The following is a 16,228-nucleotide window of genomic DNA, read 5'->3' on the forward strand; positions in this document are numbered from 1 at the left end:
AGGGACTCACAGGAGTCTACTCCAGCACCACAATTCAAAGGCCTCAATCCTTTTGCGCTCAGCCTTCCTTATGGTCCAGCTTTCACAGCCATACATTGCAACTGGGAAAACCATAGCCTTGACTATACGCACTTTTGTCAGCAGGGTGATGTCTCTGCTTTTTAGTATGCTGTCTAGATTTGCCATAGCTTTCCTCCCCAGGAGCAAGCATCTTTTAGTTTTAATGCTTTTGTATTTTTATTGTCTCTTTTGTATTTGATTAATAGTTGTGAACTGCCTAGAGAACTTTGGCTACTGGGCCATGTCGAAATAAGCCCACTTTTGATTATGCTTCTGTATGATTGCTAGAAGGCTGGATGTACTTCATATGAATCCATGGATGTATATTTAAAAAGGATCAACAAGTCTGAGAGCTTCCAGGTTTCACATTGGGGGCCTCTGTAAAGGTATTTTATACCTTCACTATAACAGAAAAATAGGCATTCTTAAAGAATTATCACATCTAGGATAAAAGATGGAAGGGAGAAAATAGAGACATTTATAACCTTCTGTTTTAACTAACTGCACCACTGGCTAATTACCATGGCTAAATAGTTATATTGTGGAGGTCTGTTTTTTGATGTCTGAAACTCCTATTCGATTATAAAGATTTCCACTTTTTCTCCCCTGACCTAGGTCATTTTTCTTGTTGTGTATTACAATGGCTGAAGCAAAGTGATCTGATAAGCCCTTTCTTTACCTAATCCTTCACTTTGATTGAATGTTATCTTCACCGTCTGGCAAGAGGAACCATCTCCTAGACAAACTCCGCATTGATCTTCAGTTGCATTGGAATCAATCTCATAATCACAGCCAACAGCCTGGAGAAAAGAGACATTTTTAAAGAATAAATATTATTTACTAGGTCACTGATGGTTTCATTATTGGCTCAAATTTTTATTTATATTTTATTTATAGCATTTGTACCCAATAAATTCCAATAAATAAGCAGTGAGCAATAAAAAATAAAGCAAGAATCAGTGTTTTAAAAATAAAAAGGGCATAATTTCATTATGCATGTCTTATTCCACCACTTTCCTGGTGGGGCCAACCTTGAAATGCATGAAATCGCAAGATAAGAGGAGGGCCTTTTTACTGGCCCCAGAACCAAAAGAGATTCAGGAAAGGCAATAACTTACTGAGTCCATCTATGACATGGGAAGGTATCCCAACTCAAGAAGCCACCTGTCTGGAGGAAGTATTACACCCGGACTGGTCTTAATCCCTAACTTGGGACTCACCCCGTTCATCCCCCAGGAGCCAAGGTGGGGGTCTGTCTGACTAGAAAGGGAGAACCAACAATACAGTGCTAGTCCAGTGGCACAAGAACAGCTTTTTATTTGCTTATCTCCACTAAAGAAAATATACTCAAGGTAGCTAACAATTCTTAAACCAAGATAGATAAAACCTGGTTTAAAACAATCATGGAAGATTAAGTTTTCTTTTAACCTTTTGCTGAGCCTACTCAAGAGGATGCTGCGGTGCATGAAACCAGCTGGCACTCTTGGCAGACTTCCCAGGGTCATCAGCATTTGGTGTTGGCCGCAAAACAGGTTCGGTCTTGGCATGCCCGCCCAATAAAACATGGCAAGTGGCCCCGCACGGTTCTCCAGAGAATAGGGTCTATCGCAAACGAAGAGCAATTGGCCCTGAAAGGGTTCACCAACCTTTTATACAATTCTGAATGGTTACAATTTGCTATAGTAGGAAACTGTTCTCTGACCACTACAGGTTGCCACTGTGCTAAGTCTTCACCACATGTCACACATTACTCAGAATGACTCAGGATCACTCCTACACTTTCATTACCAATGATGCCGGCTGGCAAACTTAACCCCTGCTGGTTACTCCACCATGTCCTACACGGCGATTCTGGAGGAGGAGGAAGAAACCCGGAAGAAGTGCAGATGGCAGTTCTGGGAACCCAGGGAGAAGCACAGGCCTTTGAAGCACCCTCAAGGTTGCTGCCCACGGGGCCCAGGCCAACCAGGGGAGAGGGAATGTTTTGGAAGAAACAGTAGGAGTCGAAGGAGGACAGGGGGCGGGGGCGCTGCTGCCTTGCCCAGTCCCTGGCCCTGTGATGAGGTGTCGGGGAAAATGAGCTTCCCAGTTAGAGGGCATGTGTGGGTCTTGCTGGCTGGCCCTTCACCAGTGAGACCCACCCTGAGGGTGGAGTCCACGCAGTTACTGAAAGGGAAGGATTTTGGGAGCAGGCCCAGTTTGGCTCAACTCTCTTTCTGGATGTGAGCAGAGGCTAAGCTTTCAAGCTCACTGAAGGGCTTTGGGAGTTGCTTTGTCTTGTAGCTGCAAAGCGCCTATCTTTGCAAAGGGAGTGTCTAGTGTTTTGGAACCTAAGGGAAGAAGGAGAGGACTTAGCTCATGGCAGATGCCTTATTCCTTAAGGTCTCCAGATCGCTACCCATATACAGGCCAGGAAGGGTACTGTGGTTATACCATCCACGGAGCTGCTCACCTGAACCTTGAGCAATCTTGAAGCACTATCTAATCCTGCTGACACGAGGAATTATTGCTCTGCTCCATTGCTCTATATTTGCACCTGTGGTCTCAGTGTCCATGTATCTTTGAGCGAATTGCTTCCCTATCCAGACATCTGAGCATAGCAGGTTGCATTTATGGCAGCTTGAAAGCATGTTTGTAAGAACACACTTCTCATTCAGGAGCACGTTTGCTTGTTCCCTGCAGTTTAGCAACGGACTGGCCCATAAAAGAAAAACAGCTGCACTTTTACTTAATCAACTGTTCTCTCCATTAGACATGAATGGACAATTTGGCAGGCCTCAAAGTAACTTACATAATCAGTTGTGAGTTCTGCAGCAGTTAGAGCTGAAACTGAGTGGAAGAAACTCTTCAAAGAGACATAAAGCTAATAAAGGTTCCCAAGGTATCTCAAAGGCTAATACACTCACAGATGCACACACTTTCTAGTCCCCTACCAACTGTATGATTCTGTGAATCTATGTTCTTACAAAGTGAGATGAGAGTTAGGTGGAACGTTGGCCACTGCTGCGTAGCTGCGATCGGCTAACTACAGCCTACTCTAAGTTTCAGGTTTGCATTTCCATGCCTAGGGACAGAATGGTGAGGACAGGGACAACAGGATCAAGCTGCCCACATGGAAGAAAGCTGAAGGAGAGGGTCCTGCCATTGGAACGTTCTTCAAGCCCCTCTCCCTCTTCCAAGGCAGACGGACACCGATGCTCCAACTATTAGCTTGATTGCAAACTAGAAAGGCCAGCTTTGAAGTACAATTTGGGCATGTTGCAGAAATCAAGAGCAAAAGAAACTAATTTAGCTGGAGTGTTTAATTGCTATACTTGAGCTAGCTAATTAAGAAGCTGGAGATGTATTGCGCTGAGACGAAGGGTGGATATTTAGAGAGATAGCACAGAGCAGTAATTGCTCATGTCAGCAGTATTAGACTTTGCTTCTTCGGCTTCAGTTGAGCAGTCCAATGGCTGCTGCTACTGCGCCATTCCTTCTTAAGAGCCTTTCTCCTTAGAGCATCAAATGATGAAAACTCTGCGCTTAAGGCAGTTTCTCTTGCTTCAGAGCAACAGGATTCAGTTCATGGGCTTTTCATGGTTAACAAGTCATAGCTTCTTAATGCAGCAGGGTTCAGACATCAGACAATCCATGGTTCTGCAACAACCCACACTCAAGAGCTAAGTTGTCGCGTTGTCTGGAGTCAGTCACAGAGTAGGGGCTGTAAGTGTTCTCTTGTGGCACATCCTATGCACGGTTGGACAGATGAAGCACCTACAGTTCACAGCATGTCCCAACCAGCCCTGCTGGCTGAAGCTGTAGGACTTTTTCTGTCTAAATATGCATAGGATCGTGCCCTTAATAGATTTTAAATGCTAAAGAAATGCCTTTTTACTTACCAAAGCTATTAAAATTGCCGATAATTTAACTCTGCTCTTTTAGCGAATGTTACTAAGCTGCTGAATTTTGTTTTCCTTTCATTATTTAAAATGCTGAATGTATTTTTAATTGCTCGATGTGATAAAATGATTTAAGTAAATATGTGACTTTCCCCTTTCATATGAGAGGACTAAACAGATGCTTCGAGCACACTTAGTAAGTGGCTGCACAGGGTCACAGCCAGATATTCAGCACTATTTTAGCTCAGAGAATATCGTCTTGTGTCTCTCTCTGTAAGGCAATGACAGCCATTCTCTGGCTTGACATCCTTGCTTGCTTTGAGGGGAAGGGGCTGTTTCTATTATGAGTTTTATTGATCTGTTCATTATTGGAACTGTGATTTTAATTTGTTTAAACTTGCAGGATATCCAGAGAGTTATTTGGTGACAAATATGTATGTGGGGGGGGGGTGTATATGCTGTGTGTGTGTGAAGAGTGTTGTTGAAAAGTACATTGGATTGGGGCAATTGTGAGGACAAAGCTAAACAAGAAGCATCCATTTCCCTGCCACCACTTCCCATAATTGACAGTCACTATGTTAGCTAATCAACATTTGTAGGAAATAATTTGAATTACAGTTTATTGTTTATTGGCTCAACCAGATGTCCATTCATTATATCAAGAGATCTTGAACAAAATCCTATTATGGTTCTATCAGAACAAAAGAGTTGCTATTGAATTGTTTTATTTTTTCAACTCTTTCCAAAACATTGCACCTTAAAACAATACAAAACGGAAGTGAACTGACAGGACCTTACAAAGAGATGGGGGGCATCTTCATGGGTGGGGGCAGGTTGAAACCTTTGCTTTGTTTGACTTGAAGTAATCATCCACAGTGATAAGTGAATCTTCAAAGATCATACTTGTTCAGCACTGGTGAATTAAAAACAGCCTCCCACTGGACCATTATCAAAACAGTTATTTTTGCAGAAATATGTTCACCTAGCACCTCTGAAATCCTATTTCCATCAAATCTAATTCTCCAGTGGATTTCCAGGATGATTGAAGTGTTCTTGTGATATACTTTGTTATTAAGAGTATTTGCAAATAGTTCCATTTTCACGGTCTCAGACCCCTTTAACAACGATCATTCAGACCAGCAGAAACCTCACTTCACATTCATAACAAGCTCCAGCAAACTACAGGGTCAGCCACTGCAATGTATTCGGCTTCCTCTGAAGTGCCAGCTCTACTGGCTACAGGTCTGTTTCTGAGCCCAATTCAAAGTGCTGGGCTTGACCTTAAAACGCTTCACACCTTTGGCCCAGAGTCTTGGATGAGCAAGGGCAGGGGGTCACATAGGCACACAGTCAGACAAGCAAGGCCTGCTGTAAGAAAGATCCACTGCGCCCACGGGAGCCTTCCCTGTCCAGCATCTCAGCCAACTGGAGAGAGGAGGAGTGAACAGTAGAAGAGTGGGATTTCTTATGGCATTCAAGTAGGTTCTGATTTATTATCTGAGAAATATTCTATGGGGACTCATCAGGAGGGAGGGGGTTCCACTAGGGATACATGAGGAATCTGTGTTGGAGGTGTGAATCCACTGGATTCTTTGGGCTCCGTTCCTCAGACTGGGAACGGTTTCTTAGGGCCATTGGACTTCCTGGCTGTGTGACTGGCAGCCTCCTTCTGCATCCGGTTCTGCAGCACAAAAGCTGCTGCGGTGACATGGGAGGGAGATGCTGCTTGGGCAGCAGGTGCTCCTTGCCACATCCATGTGAACAACCACCTTCCATGTCAGGTGTACCACTGCAGCTGCATGGGGTGCAGAAGAGGGGCATTGTGCATGGGGCTCAGTTCCTGGTGAGCCCTCCATGAATCCAATCCCCAAACGGATTCCTTTCACAACCTGAATCTCCGCGTGGCTGGAGGTTGGCTGGCCTGCTCATTTCATGTGACCTGCTCTTAGTTTGGCCCAGACACCGAACAGGTAGCAATCCTGTGAAAGGATCTTCTCCATGAGTGCAACTCTGACTGGATGCAGCTGTCCTTGGCCCTGAAACCCGAGTCAGTTCAAGGTTCTTGAACACAGAGATCCTGCTTTTAGGAACATCTCTATTTTTGCCTGGGGCTCTTCTTGCATTTCATGGAATCATAGAATAGTAGAGTTGGAAGGGGCCATGAAGGCCATCGAGTCCAACTCCCTGCTCTTGCAGGACTCCAAGTTACACCATCCCACCATTTTTCCCTTGGACACCTCTTGAATTGTGAACCATAGTTTCTTTTTGAAACTTGTAGCAAGAACCTGGATCTTTAAGTGCTCTGAACCTCTAATGTTCTAAAATGGAAGTGTCTTACCGTGACTACGTACGCATTTCTGGATCATTCCTTCATCCAGGCCATAGCCATTAGTGCTCCGGTGAACCACTTTATAACTTCTAAGCGTACATGCCATGATTTCTGAAGTGTGGTCAGTGTCACCTGATTTGCCTTTGAATAAAGTTCAGCCACCAAAACTATGCTGTATCATCCTGTCCTACAATGAGGAGGCAACGTCTCCTGAGAGGAACATGGCTTGGTTCACAGTTCAGTCCTGTACATGTTAATTTAGAACTACTCCCACTAAATACAGTGGGATTTATTTCCACTTCGATGTGCACTGAATTACAGTTTTAACCCTAATCGATTTGGAATGCAAAATGATCTAATCCCTACCCCATCCCAAGAAGCCCTGAAATTCCCTCCCATTATCCCATCCAGCTCACAGACCCTCCCAACCACACACCAGGACATAAGCGTTTGGGTTGTGTCTCCACTGGGAACATATGGAACAGTCTCAGTAGTGAAGATTATAAACCTGATGGCCCTTTTGAGGCCCGTAAACCCGTAGTGTATAAAGGAAACATACCCAATACCTTACACATGCCATTAAGACAGACGTCTCTGCTGTTGTTCCCTTCAAAGCAAGGCGTACCATCGATAACAGCATCTAGCATTTTCTCTGAAAAGTGGTTGTTTACAGGGCGGCACTGTAGCTCACAGGGATTAGCTGGAGGAGGGAAACCCAACAGCTATATCAATAAAATATATTTTAAGCTACATTAATAAGGTAGTATTATAAGCACGCAATGCTATGTATTAGTAATTTAAAACTAGTTATAACAATAAATAAGTACCTTGGGTGCAGATTACAGCAAGCTCCTACTTCCATTAAAAGAAATTTATTGCAGAATCTGGGGCTACAAATGCCAATTTGGTCTGTACTGCAATCATCCTGCAATTTCTACTTGTGGAATGTGTAAGGGGTGTAATGAGACCCACATGAACCAATTTGGAAAGCATCTGGTTGGCTCCTGGAACGGCCATAAGACCTGCCAGTATCGGCCTATTTGTGCAAGTGCCTTCAGGAGCAATTTCATTCTCAGTGATGCTCTTATTAAATGAAGGAAGCATGGCATTTATCATACACATGAAGTTTTCCTCCTGTGGCATTTGAGCGTAGCTATTACAGCAGAAACTCAAATACTTTGGCCACCTAATGAGGAGGAAGGACTCCCTGGAGAAGAGCCTAATGCTGGGCAGAATGGAGGGCAAAAGAAGAAGGGGAGGGCAGAGAATGAGGTGGCTGGATGGAGTCACTGAAGCAGTCGGCATGAGCTTAGGTGGACTCCGGGGGATGGTGGAGGACAGGAAAGCCTGGGGGAATGTTGTCCATGGGGTTGCAATGGGTCGGACACGACTTTGCGACTAACAACAACAACAACATTACAGCAGAAGGAAATGTATTCCTGCTAGGTAGCAAAAAAAACAAGTTGCTATCTTTAAAAGATTCAGCCAGGAAACAGCAGGAACATTTTAAAAATTGCACCTTGTTTTTGCTACCTTGCTCATTACTAAGCTGTTAATTGGTTTTATTTGTAGTCTTTGGCTCTCTGTCGCTCTCTCCCTCTGTTCATTTTAATTCCGCCTCAACATTAGCCAGTTACTAATTTTGCACACGTGGACTTGCTCTTCCTTCCTTCGGAAGCACAGCGAGGGTTATGAGCTGCTTCCAATCTCCCATCCAAGTATTGACCGGACTATTTGCTCAGCTCAAATTGTCATGCTCTTTAGCCTTACTTATAATTCAGCAGTGCATGTATTTGAATGAATCAATGCCTGAAAGTAAGTGATGCTTACAGCATTCCACTTACATATGGCAAACAGGTATGATGGCAATTTCCTGGACAGCATTTCTGAAGTTTAGAATGTGCAAACAGGATCGAAAATGGATCAGTGCAAAATGCGTTTGCACAAGATCTCAGTCAGCCACGCATCCATCTGCAAAGAGTCAGCTTTTCTCAGTCATTGCATGGTGTCCTCTCCAGTTCCACCTCCCTTCAAAGTGCTTTGTACTTCTGTAAATCCAAAGCATGTGGATTCTTTCCTCCTATGTGCATGTGTGTTCATTTGCATGTGTGTGTCTGTGTGTGCGTGTGTGCACAGCCAGTTTGGCAACATAAGCTTATAGCCTGAATATGGGGCTTATAGTCTGAGTATGGGGCTTACAGTCTGAATATCAGAAACAAGATGCATTATAAAAGAGTCATGACCCTGTACCCCAAAGCTCCTGTCTTCAGAAAACCCTTTGCCCCCCCCCCTCCTTGTTTGCTGAGAAACAATAGTGTCCTGCAATGCTGTGGTTGTGGCAGCTGATTCTGGGGTGCACATCAAGTTCAAACAGCCTTCAGCACCTCATGGAAGAACCGTCCCTGCCTGCGCGCACCTCAGGAGATCAGGAACAGTTGGCAAAGCTGCCTCTTGAGGAAGATTCTCTGCTGTCACTGATCTTATTCATGAACCCCTGATATGTTTCCAGGGAAACCCTAAGAATTCTCCAGAACACAATTTGGAAAGCTCTGAGTGGAAATTCAGTGCCAGCAAGTTTTATTTATTTATAGACATCTGTGAGGGTGAAACGGCTCTGTCTTCATTTAAACAGTAATCTAAGCTACGTTGACACAGACAGAAGCTCTCCCTTAACGGTACCGCTCAGAGACTTCCTTGTTATCAAGTATCTGAGCAAGAAATTATGCATTTTAACTGTAGCCAGTCACTCCACACAATGAATGTGTGTGCATCAGAAGTCTACACTTAATACAGTCCTTCCTAAACAGGTGGCCTCCAGGCCCAATATTTGTCTTACATTTGCCAAAGGTCCCTCCACCACCTTTGAGGGATTTCTCCCTCCTCTCCCACACCACAGCTCACCCCATTCAGTGGGGTCTCCTGAATCTCTGCGTAGCATTTTCAGAGAGCTGGGAATCAGACCAGTTAATGCAGCTTAAAGCTAGACCCATGTCCACTATGACTCCTGGCATCCTTAGCCATCTGTTGGGCTAATGGGAGATGAAAGTAAAACCATCTGGAGAGCACCAAGTTGAGGAAGACTGATACAATACATTGAAGCAGAAACATAATTTTCGCCATCCATTTGCAAAGGGCTGCCCTTATAATCAGAGTGCTTTGAGGAATGAACAAAATTTTAAGACACACCAGGTGATGTGCATTTAAATATGAGGTGGCTAGCCGTCTAACTTTCTTTTACCACATGAAAAAAAGAAAGCTTTGTTACTATATCAAGGATCAACCTGGCTACCCCTCAGTAGCTTGGCTGTCCTTCTGGGACTGAATGTAATGGAGTTCCCAAAATTAGGTCCACCCATTGAATTTTGTCCCAGACTTTCTAAGCACTGCTTCCCCCTCAGCTCTACAATGCATACACAGTTTGGCTGGATAAATACCTTGGACTGGTATTAATTTTAGTATTTGGTAATCTGTGAGAGTAACTGAAGGCATGAACAACTGCAAATACAGATGAAAGGCAGAGAAGACCTGAGAAGAGCTGTAGCTCAGTGGTAGAGCTACTACATCCTGGAATGGCAAGCCGGGAAGATCAATACCCTGCAAGGTGTGTACTGCAAGGCTCTTTGCTTGATTTGTGTAGTCCAAATCCTGCTTTTTCACCAAATGGTGCACCAGGCCAGTGGCACACAGGCATATCAAAAGAGACATAAAAATATACCTCTGCTTTTTTTAGTGTCTCCTTTCCATTTTGAGAACTTTCTCTTCCTAGAACAGGGTCTTTCACCTTGCTCAGCTTTCTCGGTGTTGCAGGAAAACATTTAATCCCAACAGCTTGACATTTGCTTTCACCACCAGAAAAGGGTGATTCCTCCTGCCCTACCTGTATTATAAACTGGAATCCATTCATAGAATTCATTTCTGTAGGCAACCGTATCAAATTCACTGCATTGCATTTGACGAAAGTTTGGCGTGGCTCTTGGGCAGGGCTTGATGTTACACATGCGATAGCGCTTCCTCTGGCCAGTGCAATACTTTCCCCCAAACTGTGGCCTAAAAGAGACATTGGCAGTTGTGGCAATCAGAAACATTCACATTTACTTATGATGTTTATTTTCTGCCTTCCCTCCAAGGCAATCTGCATGTGCTTTCCTCCCACTCCCCTGGTTTTATCTTTGCAGCAATTTTACCAGGCGGGACAGTCTAAAAGGGTAGATGGGGGTTGAAACAGGTTCTTTCTGTCTGACATTCCAACCCAGGATATCCCACTGGCTTTTATTGGATCAAACCATAGTTCATCTTTTGGCATCCTTTTTCCAGCTGCACCCAACCACAAGCAAGGCTTGAAGGTCACTGCCAAAAGATTTCTCTGTTGCTACCAGCATCTCTCTTTAAGAGGCATACTGTGCTTGTTCATGAAAGTTCCACTTCCACTTATATTTATTTATTATATTTATTTTACTTTTTAATCTTCTGTCGTGTTCAATAGGTGAAGCTCTCTGTGCAGTTTACAGCAATCTGTTAAACATACAATCTAAAATACACCACATGATAAAGCACAGTATAAAGGTTGCAATAAAAAATGTAAACCACATATAAAATTCCAATAACTTAAACAAGGTACATCTCAGGACCTGATGTAAGAAACTAACCTAGCTCCAGTAAACTATTAATTGTGGTGCAGTAGAGGACAGTCTTAACCGTATGCTGAAAAGTGGGCCTCACTGAGGAACTTGTTCCATAACGGGGCGGGGGCAGCACTGAAAAGACCCTTTTCCTTGTTTCCACAAATAGCGCCTCCCTCTGAGGCGGCAGTCAGAAGCAGGTCCCAAATCTTGATTGCTGTGTCTGGGTAGACAGGGCTTTATAGGTGAAAAGAAGCACCCTGAATCAGGCTTGGAAGCATATAGGCAGCCAGTGCAAGCAGGCCAGGACTGGTGTTATATGCTCAGCAATTACTAAGGAAAGTTATCATCAGTCATAGTAATGACTGCCATTACTATTGATGATGGGTATTGGGTTGCTGCACTTTTTAAGGTCCTCTCTTGTGCCTTTAATGACAACCCAACGGCAAGAAATATGGTATGTGAACATTCCCCAAGACACATCCATTTGACCGATGGGTTTCAGCTGCAAGCTCCTCTCCCAGCATTAGATCCTCCAGAAAAGGATGATGTAGATCAGGGCTGAGGAACCTTTTTGTCATGTTGCTGCTGAGAGTGGTCAAAGGCCAAACTGGACAGCTCTGACCCCTCCTTCCCAGTGGGCTGCCAACTTGCCCCAAACAGAAATCTCAACTGATCCCTTGCAGGTGGCCTTTGTCATTAGGTCAACAACTGCAGGTTACCTCTCCTGTTCAAACGGGTTTCACAATAGCTATCACCAATCTTTTATATGTGGTTTCCAAAGATACAAAAGAGCCTACAACTCCCAGCATTCCCCAGCCAGCTTGGTCAGATAGGGCATGCTGGGAGTTGTGGGACTTTATTCAGTCTAAACATGTGTATGATGGGTGCCCAATCCCTCGGGTATGCTTTCCCTTGACAGGGAGTTTCTGTGAGGAAGCTGAAGGTTCAGGCATCCCTGTATGTCCATGCAGGGGAAGATGGAACGTAAAGGGGGTGGGCTCTTTTGAAGATCTTAATGCACATCATGGGACCTATGAGATGAGACTTTCCTTAGGATGTACTGGGACCAGACTGCCTGAGTTACAAACAAAATGTCAAAGAATTAGAGGGAACAGCCAGGCGTGGGACTTACTCTGGATTATTACATTGTCTCTCAGCAGTCTGAACACCAGCCCCACATGTCCGTGTGCAGTGGGACCACGAGGACCATGATCCCCATCCGCCGTGAACTGCTTCGGGGTTCTTGCCCACCGTGATGCACTCACCTGTGAAGCACCACTGAACAATAAAACAGGAAATGCGGCAGGTCAGAAAAGACAAGACAACACGCTGGCACTACAAGACCCTCTTCCACAGCGGCTTGCTGGAAACTGGTCTAAAGGGATCGCCTTTCAGGTCCTGAACACTGTGGGCATTTTTTAAAAACTGAGGCCAAACTACACATGATATAGGAGCTCCATATGTACAGTATGTGTGCGCGTGTGCAGATGCACACACATATGAAATATGAAAACAAACAAATCAAAACATTGAATTTAATCTAATTATTAACGAAAGGATGGTATTTGAACATTCTTCCTCATCCCTCCTGCTTTACTTTATAGAGAAAAAATATATGTGAAATCCATGGTCTAACTTGGCAGTTTTATTTACAATTATATTTACTGTGCAAACTGATGCCGAGGTTAAGTGCTATTAAGTGTAATAGGGTTTACATTTAATAGTGAGTATAGGATGGCAGCCTTAGGGTGCCATCTTGCACATGCTGACGCAGAAAAAGTCCTACAACTCATGGCTGTGATCTGAACAAATGAGACATCCCGGCAACCCAGCCATTGAGGACACAGGGTGGACTTTGCATCCTCCTGTGCCCTCACTGGCCAAGCCTCTGTAAAGGTACCATCTGATTGGTTCAAACTGTAGCCACTCAAAAGGCTAGTTAAAAAAGGAAATGTTTAACATGGGTGTGCGTTTAAAATGAAGGTCTGACCAGACTGCAATGCTTTACCATCGAGGCCAGCCAGCCCGGGTGATGAGGAGGAGGAGCAAAAGAACGAATATTGGGGGGAGGGGCTTTGGTTAAGGGGGGCTTTAGCGGCAGGGTTGAGGCAGGAGTCCATCAACAGCCCTATCCAGAGTCTAGCACCTGTGCTGGCTTGCAGAAGAAGGCTCTGGACTCTCTTCTATTCAGTTGTCAATGTAACCCAGGAATTAAATGTGTGATCTGATGGCATCTAAACTCCTGCTGCTGGAAGAACCAGCACTGACTGGAAAGAAAGCTGGTTTCTTGCCTTCCTCACTGGGAAAATAAAGGCAATTGTACAATGATGACTTTATGAAAAAGTCAGACAGAACCAGGGCTTCAGACTGGCATCACAGCAAAATACGAATGCAGGAGAATGTGACTGAATGCAGCCTGCAGCAGGCAAAAGAACAGATGTGTCAGGAAAGCCACTTTCTTTTGATCCAGCTCTTGAAGCACCGATCAAACACGTCCAGCACTAAAGGTGCATCCAAAGCTGCCATGTGGCTCTTCAATCTTTCCTTCCTTAGAGTGCAACCCTGAGAGATTGTTCCTAGTTAGGTGGAAGCCTCTGACCTCGGCGGCATTTAAGAATCCTATGCCTGGCTGGGCTGCTTCCAGCAGGAGGAGGACAAAGGCAATTTCATCTCCTGTCCTTCTTTGCCAAAACCCCGGAAGTTAGATGGGCCTCTGAGCTCACTTACCAGCCATATGTGAGAACGAGCACTGGTGATGCCGTTGGGTTCTGCAAATCACGGCTGCTTCTCTCCCTGTTCATGCCCCACCCCTGAAATGCCTCCTGTTTGACCTCTACAAGGTCACCTGCAAGGTTACAACCACAGGAAGCAGCCAGCATGGTTCTTCACTGTGTTGGCCACAAGGAAGTGGGCGCAGGAGTACGGATCTTGCGTAATTTTCCTCTCCTGAGGAAATCTTAACATCCTGTGGTCTCTGGAACACTCTCCAGGGACCATAGGATTGTACCCTTTATGATTTTTTCTAGAAAGAAAAAAGATGGAAGAAGTGGTAGGAAAACAAGGGAGGACTAAAAATGGAAGATGTCAACATCTATAACCTAACCCCATAAAACTCTGCTACTGCACGATAAAAGCCTCACCTAGTTCTCCAATTCACATTTTCCATTCTTGCCTTTTCCTAGGAGAGAATCTTATAGTCACCTTATTCTCTCCACATCTTGTTCCATCTGCTGCAGCATCCAGTTTTGACCGACAAGAGCCTTTCACAAAGCACCACAGGGTCTGGCAAATATTCTGCAGGAACAACAACAACTTCACATGTTGGCAGTCAGCGTAAACCCTTTCCTGTGCATGGGCTAATTCTCGCCTTATTGCAATGGGGCCATGTCCCACTAGGGAACAGAAGCTTGATTCCTCTGTTGCGAAATGGGGAGTCGGGAGGGAATGGTGCTGAACTTACATCCACTTGATCACAGAAGGTTGCGTTGGGTCCATACTGCAGTTGGCACTGATGGTTCACATCATAAATCACGCCAGGTGCGATGAAAGTAGGCTTCAGGTCTTTCTTCTTTGGAACATCATCCAGGCAGAAGCCCCATCCTCGGCTGAATTTGATATGTGGTGTTAATTCTTAACATGTTTTGAAGGCTTCAACTAAAACCAACCATACTCAACTCTAATTTTGTGGCATTCTACTGAAGCAGCCTCTCTGACCTGAGGGAAAGTCAAAAATGACAGCTTCCCCCCTTCCCCAACCTGCTGCTCTCTAAATGTTTTGCACATCAACTCTTACCAGGGCCCATAGCCAGGAATGCTGGCAGCTGCAGTCCAAAACATCTGGAGGGCACCAGGTTGGGGAAGGCTGTTCTGTGCCAAGAGTGGGAGGACCAAAAGCAGAAAAACGAATAAAGAAGGGCTCCCCACAAGCTGGACTCTCAGTGCTGACTGTATTAGGTTGTTTTCACAGAAGCACTATATGGAACTGGGTGTAGGAGATGAAAACACTGTTCTATTCAGTGCTGGTCAGACACCAGCTGGATCACAGCATCCTGTTTTGCTCACTGTTTTCAGAAAGATGATCAGCTAATGAGATGATTCAGATAATTACTACAATGGACACTTAATACAGACGGAAGACAATCAATTTTTTCAGGTATATGGATCTTGATGTAGTCCTAGAGAGATTTATCACTGGTGTTCTGCAACATGTTATTGTGAGTGTTATTGATCCTTATTTTTATGGTTGCTTTATTGTTTTGGGTTCTTAGTCACCTTGTGTTTCAGAATTGGAAGGAGGGTAGGTTACAAAAATACTGGGGGGAGAGAGAGAGAACTAAACACCACAAAGAACACACGAAGGTCCCTGAAAACAGCACTGGCACTTCATATTACTCCTTATCTTCTTACAGCAACCCCATTCTGGGAAGGAACTACAGCAAATGCTTACATCCAGAAGCTTTCTAATTCACTTCCTGTCATCTCCAAGTAATGCTGGGAAAGACGAAGGGAAAAAATGGCAATAGTTGATCTTGTGTAACAGCCTTCTTACGAAAGCTATTGAGAAGTTACTAACCTAACTCTCTTAAACCAGGATGAGATGTGTTTTTATGCAATGCAAATGCCAAATGTTGAATAATGAATCCCTGAAATATTGAAAAGTATATGTCAATAAAAACTAGTAATTGTATCACTGGGGAAAACATACAAAAACTCAAGCAGGCATAGGAAATTGTAAAGATGAGCTGGATGGTATCCAAAGAGAAAATGCAGTTAAAGTCTTATCATCTAGGCTAAAAGGCTAATTGGGTTATGAACAAATGGGAGGTCAGAAGCATACTTGAACAATTCTGCTTATCCGTGAATGTGCAAAATATTGTGTAACGACATCAAGAAGAGGTCTAGAAAACAGTATCGGATTCGGTATAATTAGCGCATTTTTGAGTAAGGAAAGGGAACAATCCTAAAGTAATTGTATCTAGTTCTTGCAACTTTTATACAAGATATAAATATATGTTTCAAGTATATTTCTGATCAAAATTAAGAACAGATCCAAAGATTGTTTTCCATACTAATTATTGTTAGTAATAAATGGACTTTGAGCCCCTTAGCACAATTTTAGTATGTGCTTTGTTTGAAATGTATTGATCAGGTATGGATAGTTCACTGACAGCGAAAGACTCTAAATCGGGGGTCCTCGAACTTTTTCACCAGGGGGCCAGCTGGAAGGGGCTGGTGCTGGGCGCGGGCTGGAAAGGTGGTGCCGGCGGGGCGTGTGGGCCTGCGCGGGAGCTGGGGCAGGGAGCGTGGGTGCGTGTGCGCTGCGGTGGGGGGGGGGG

General features: G+C 44.3%; 1 protein-coding gene across 1 annotated transcript in view; it reads right to left on the reverse strand.

The window, feature by feature from the left end:
* The window catches only part of ADAMTS12 (ADAM metallopeptidase with thrombospondin type 1 motif 12), a 138,127-nt gene that overhangs the window by 30,909 nt on the left and 90,990 nt on the right, over positions 1–16,228 (reverse strand). Inside the window, exons 9-14 of the mRNA XM_044431052.1 lie at positions 14,353–14,497; positions 14,094–14,186; positions 12,025–12,170; positions 10,148–10,317; positions 6,837–6,970; positions 740–860 (exon numbers count right to left, since the gene is read on the reverse strand). Coding sequence (XP_044286987.1) covers positions 740–860; positions 6,837–6,970; positions 10,148–10,317; positions 12,025–12,170; positions 14,094–14,186; positions 14,353–14,497 — 809 coding nt within the window. The remainder of the gene's footprint in view (positions 1–739; positions 861–6,836; positions 6,971–10,147; positions 10,318–12,024; positions 12,171–14,093; positions 14,187–14,352; positions 14,498–16,228) is intronic.

The sequence above is a fragment of the Varanus komodoensis genome, unplaced genomic scaffold (genome assembly GCF_004798865.1).
Source record: "Varanus komodoensis strain SLA01 unplaced genomic scaffold, ASM479886v1 scaffold22, whole genome shotgun sequence".
Taxonomy (NCBI): Eukaryota; Metazoa; Chordata; class Lepidosauria; order Squamata; family Varanidae; genus Varanus; species Varanus komodoensis.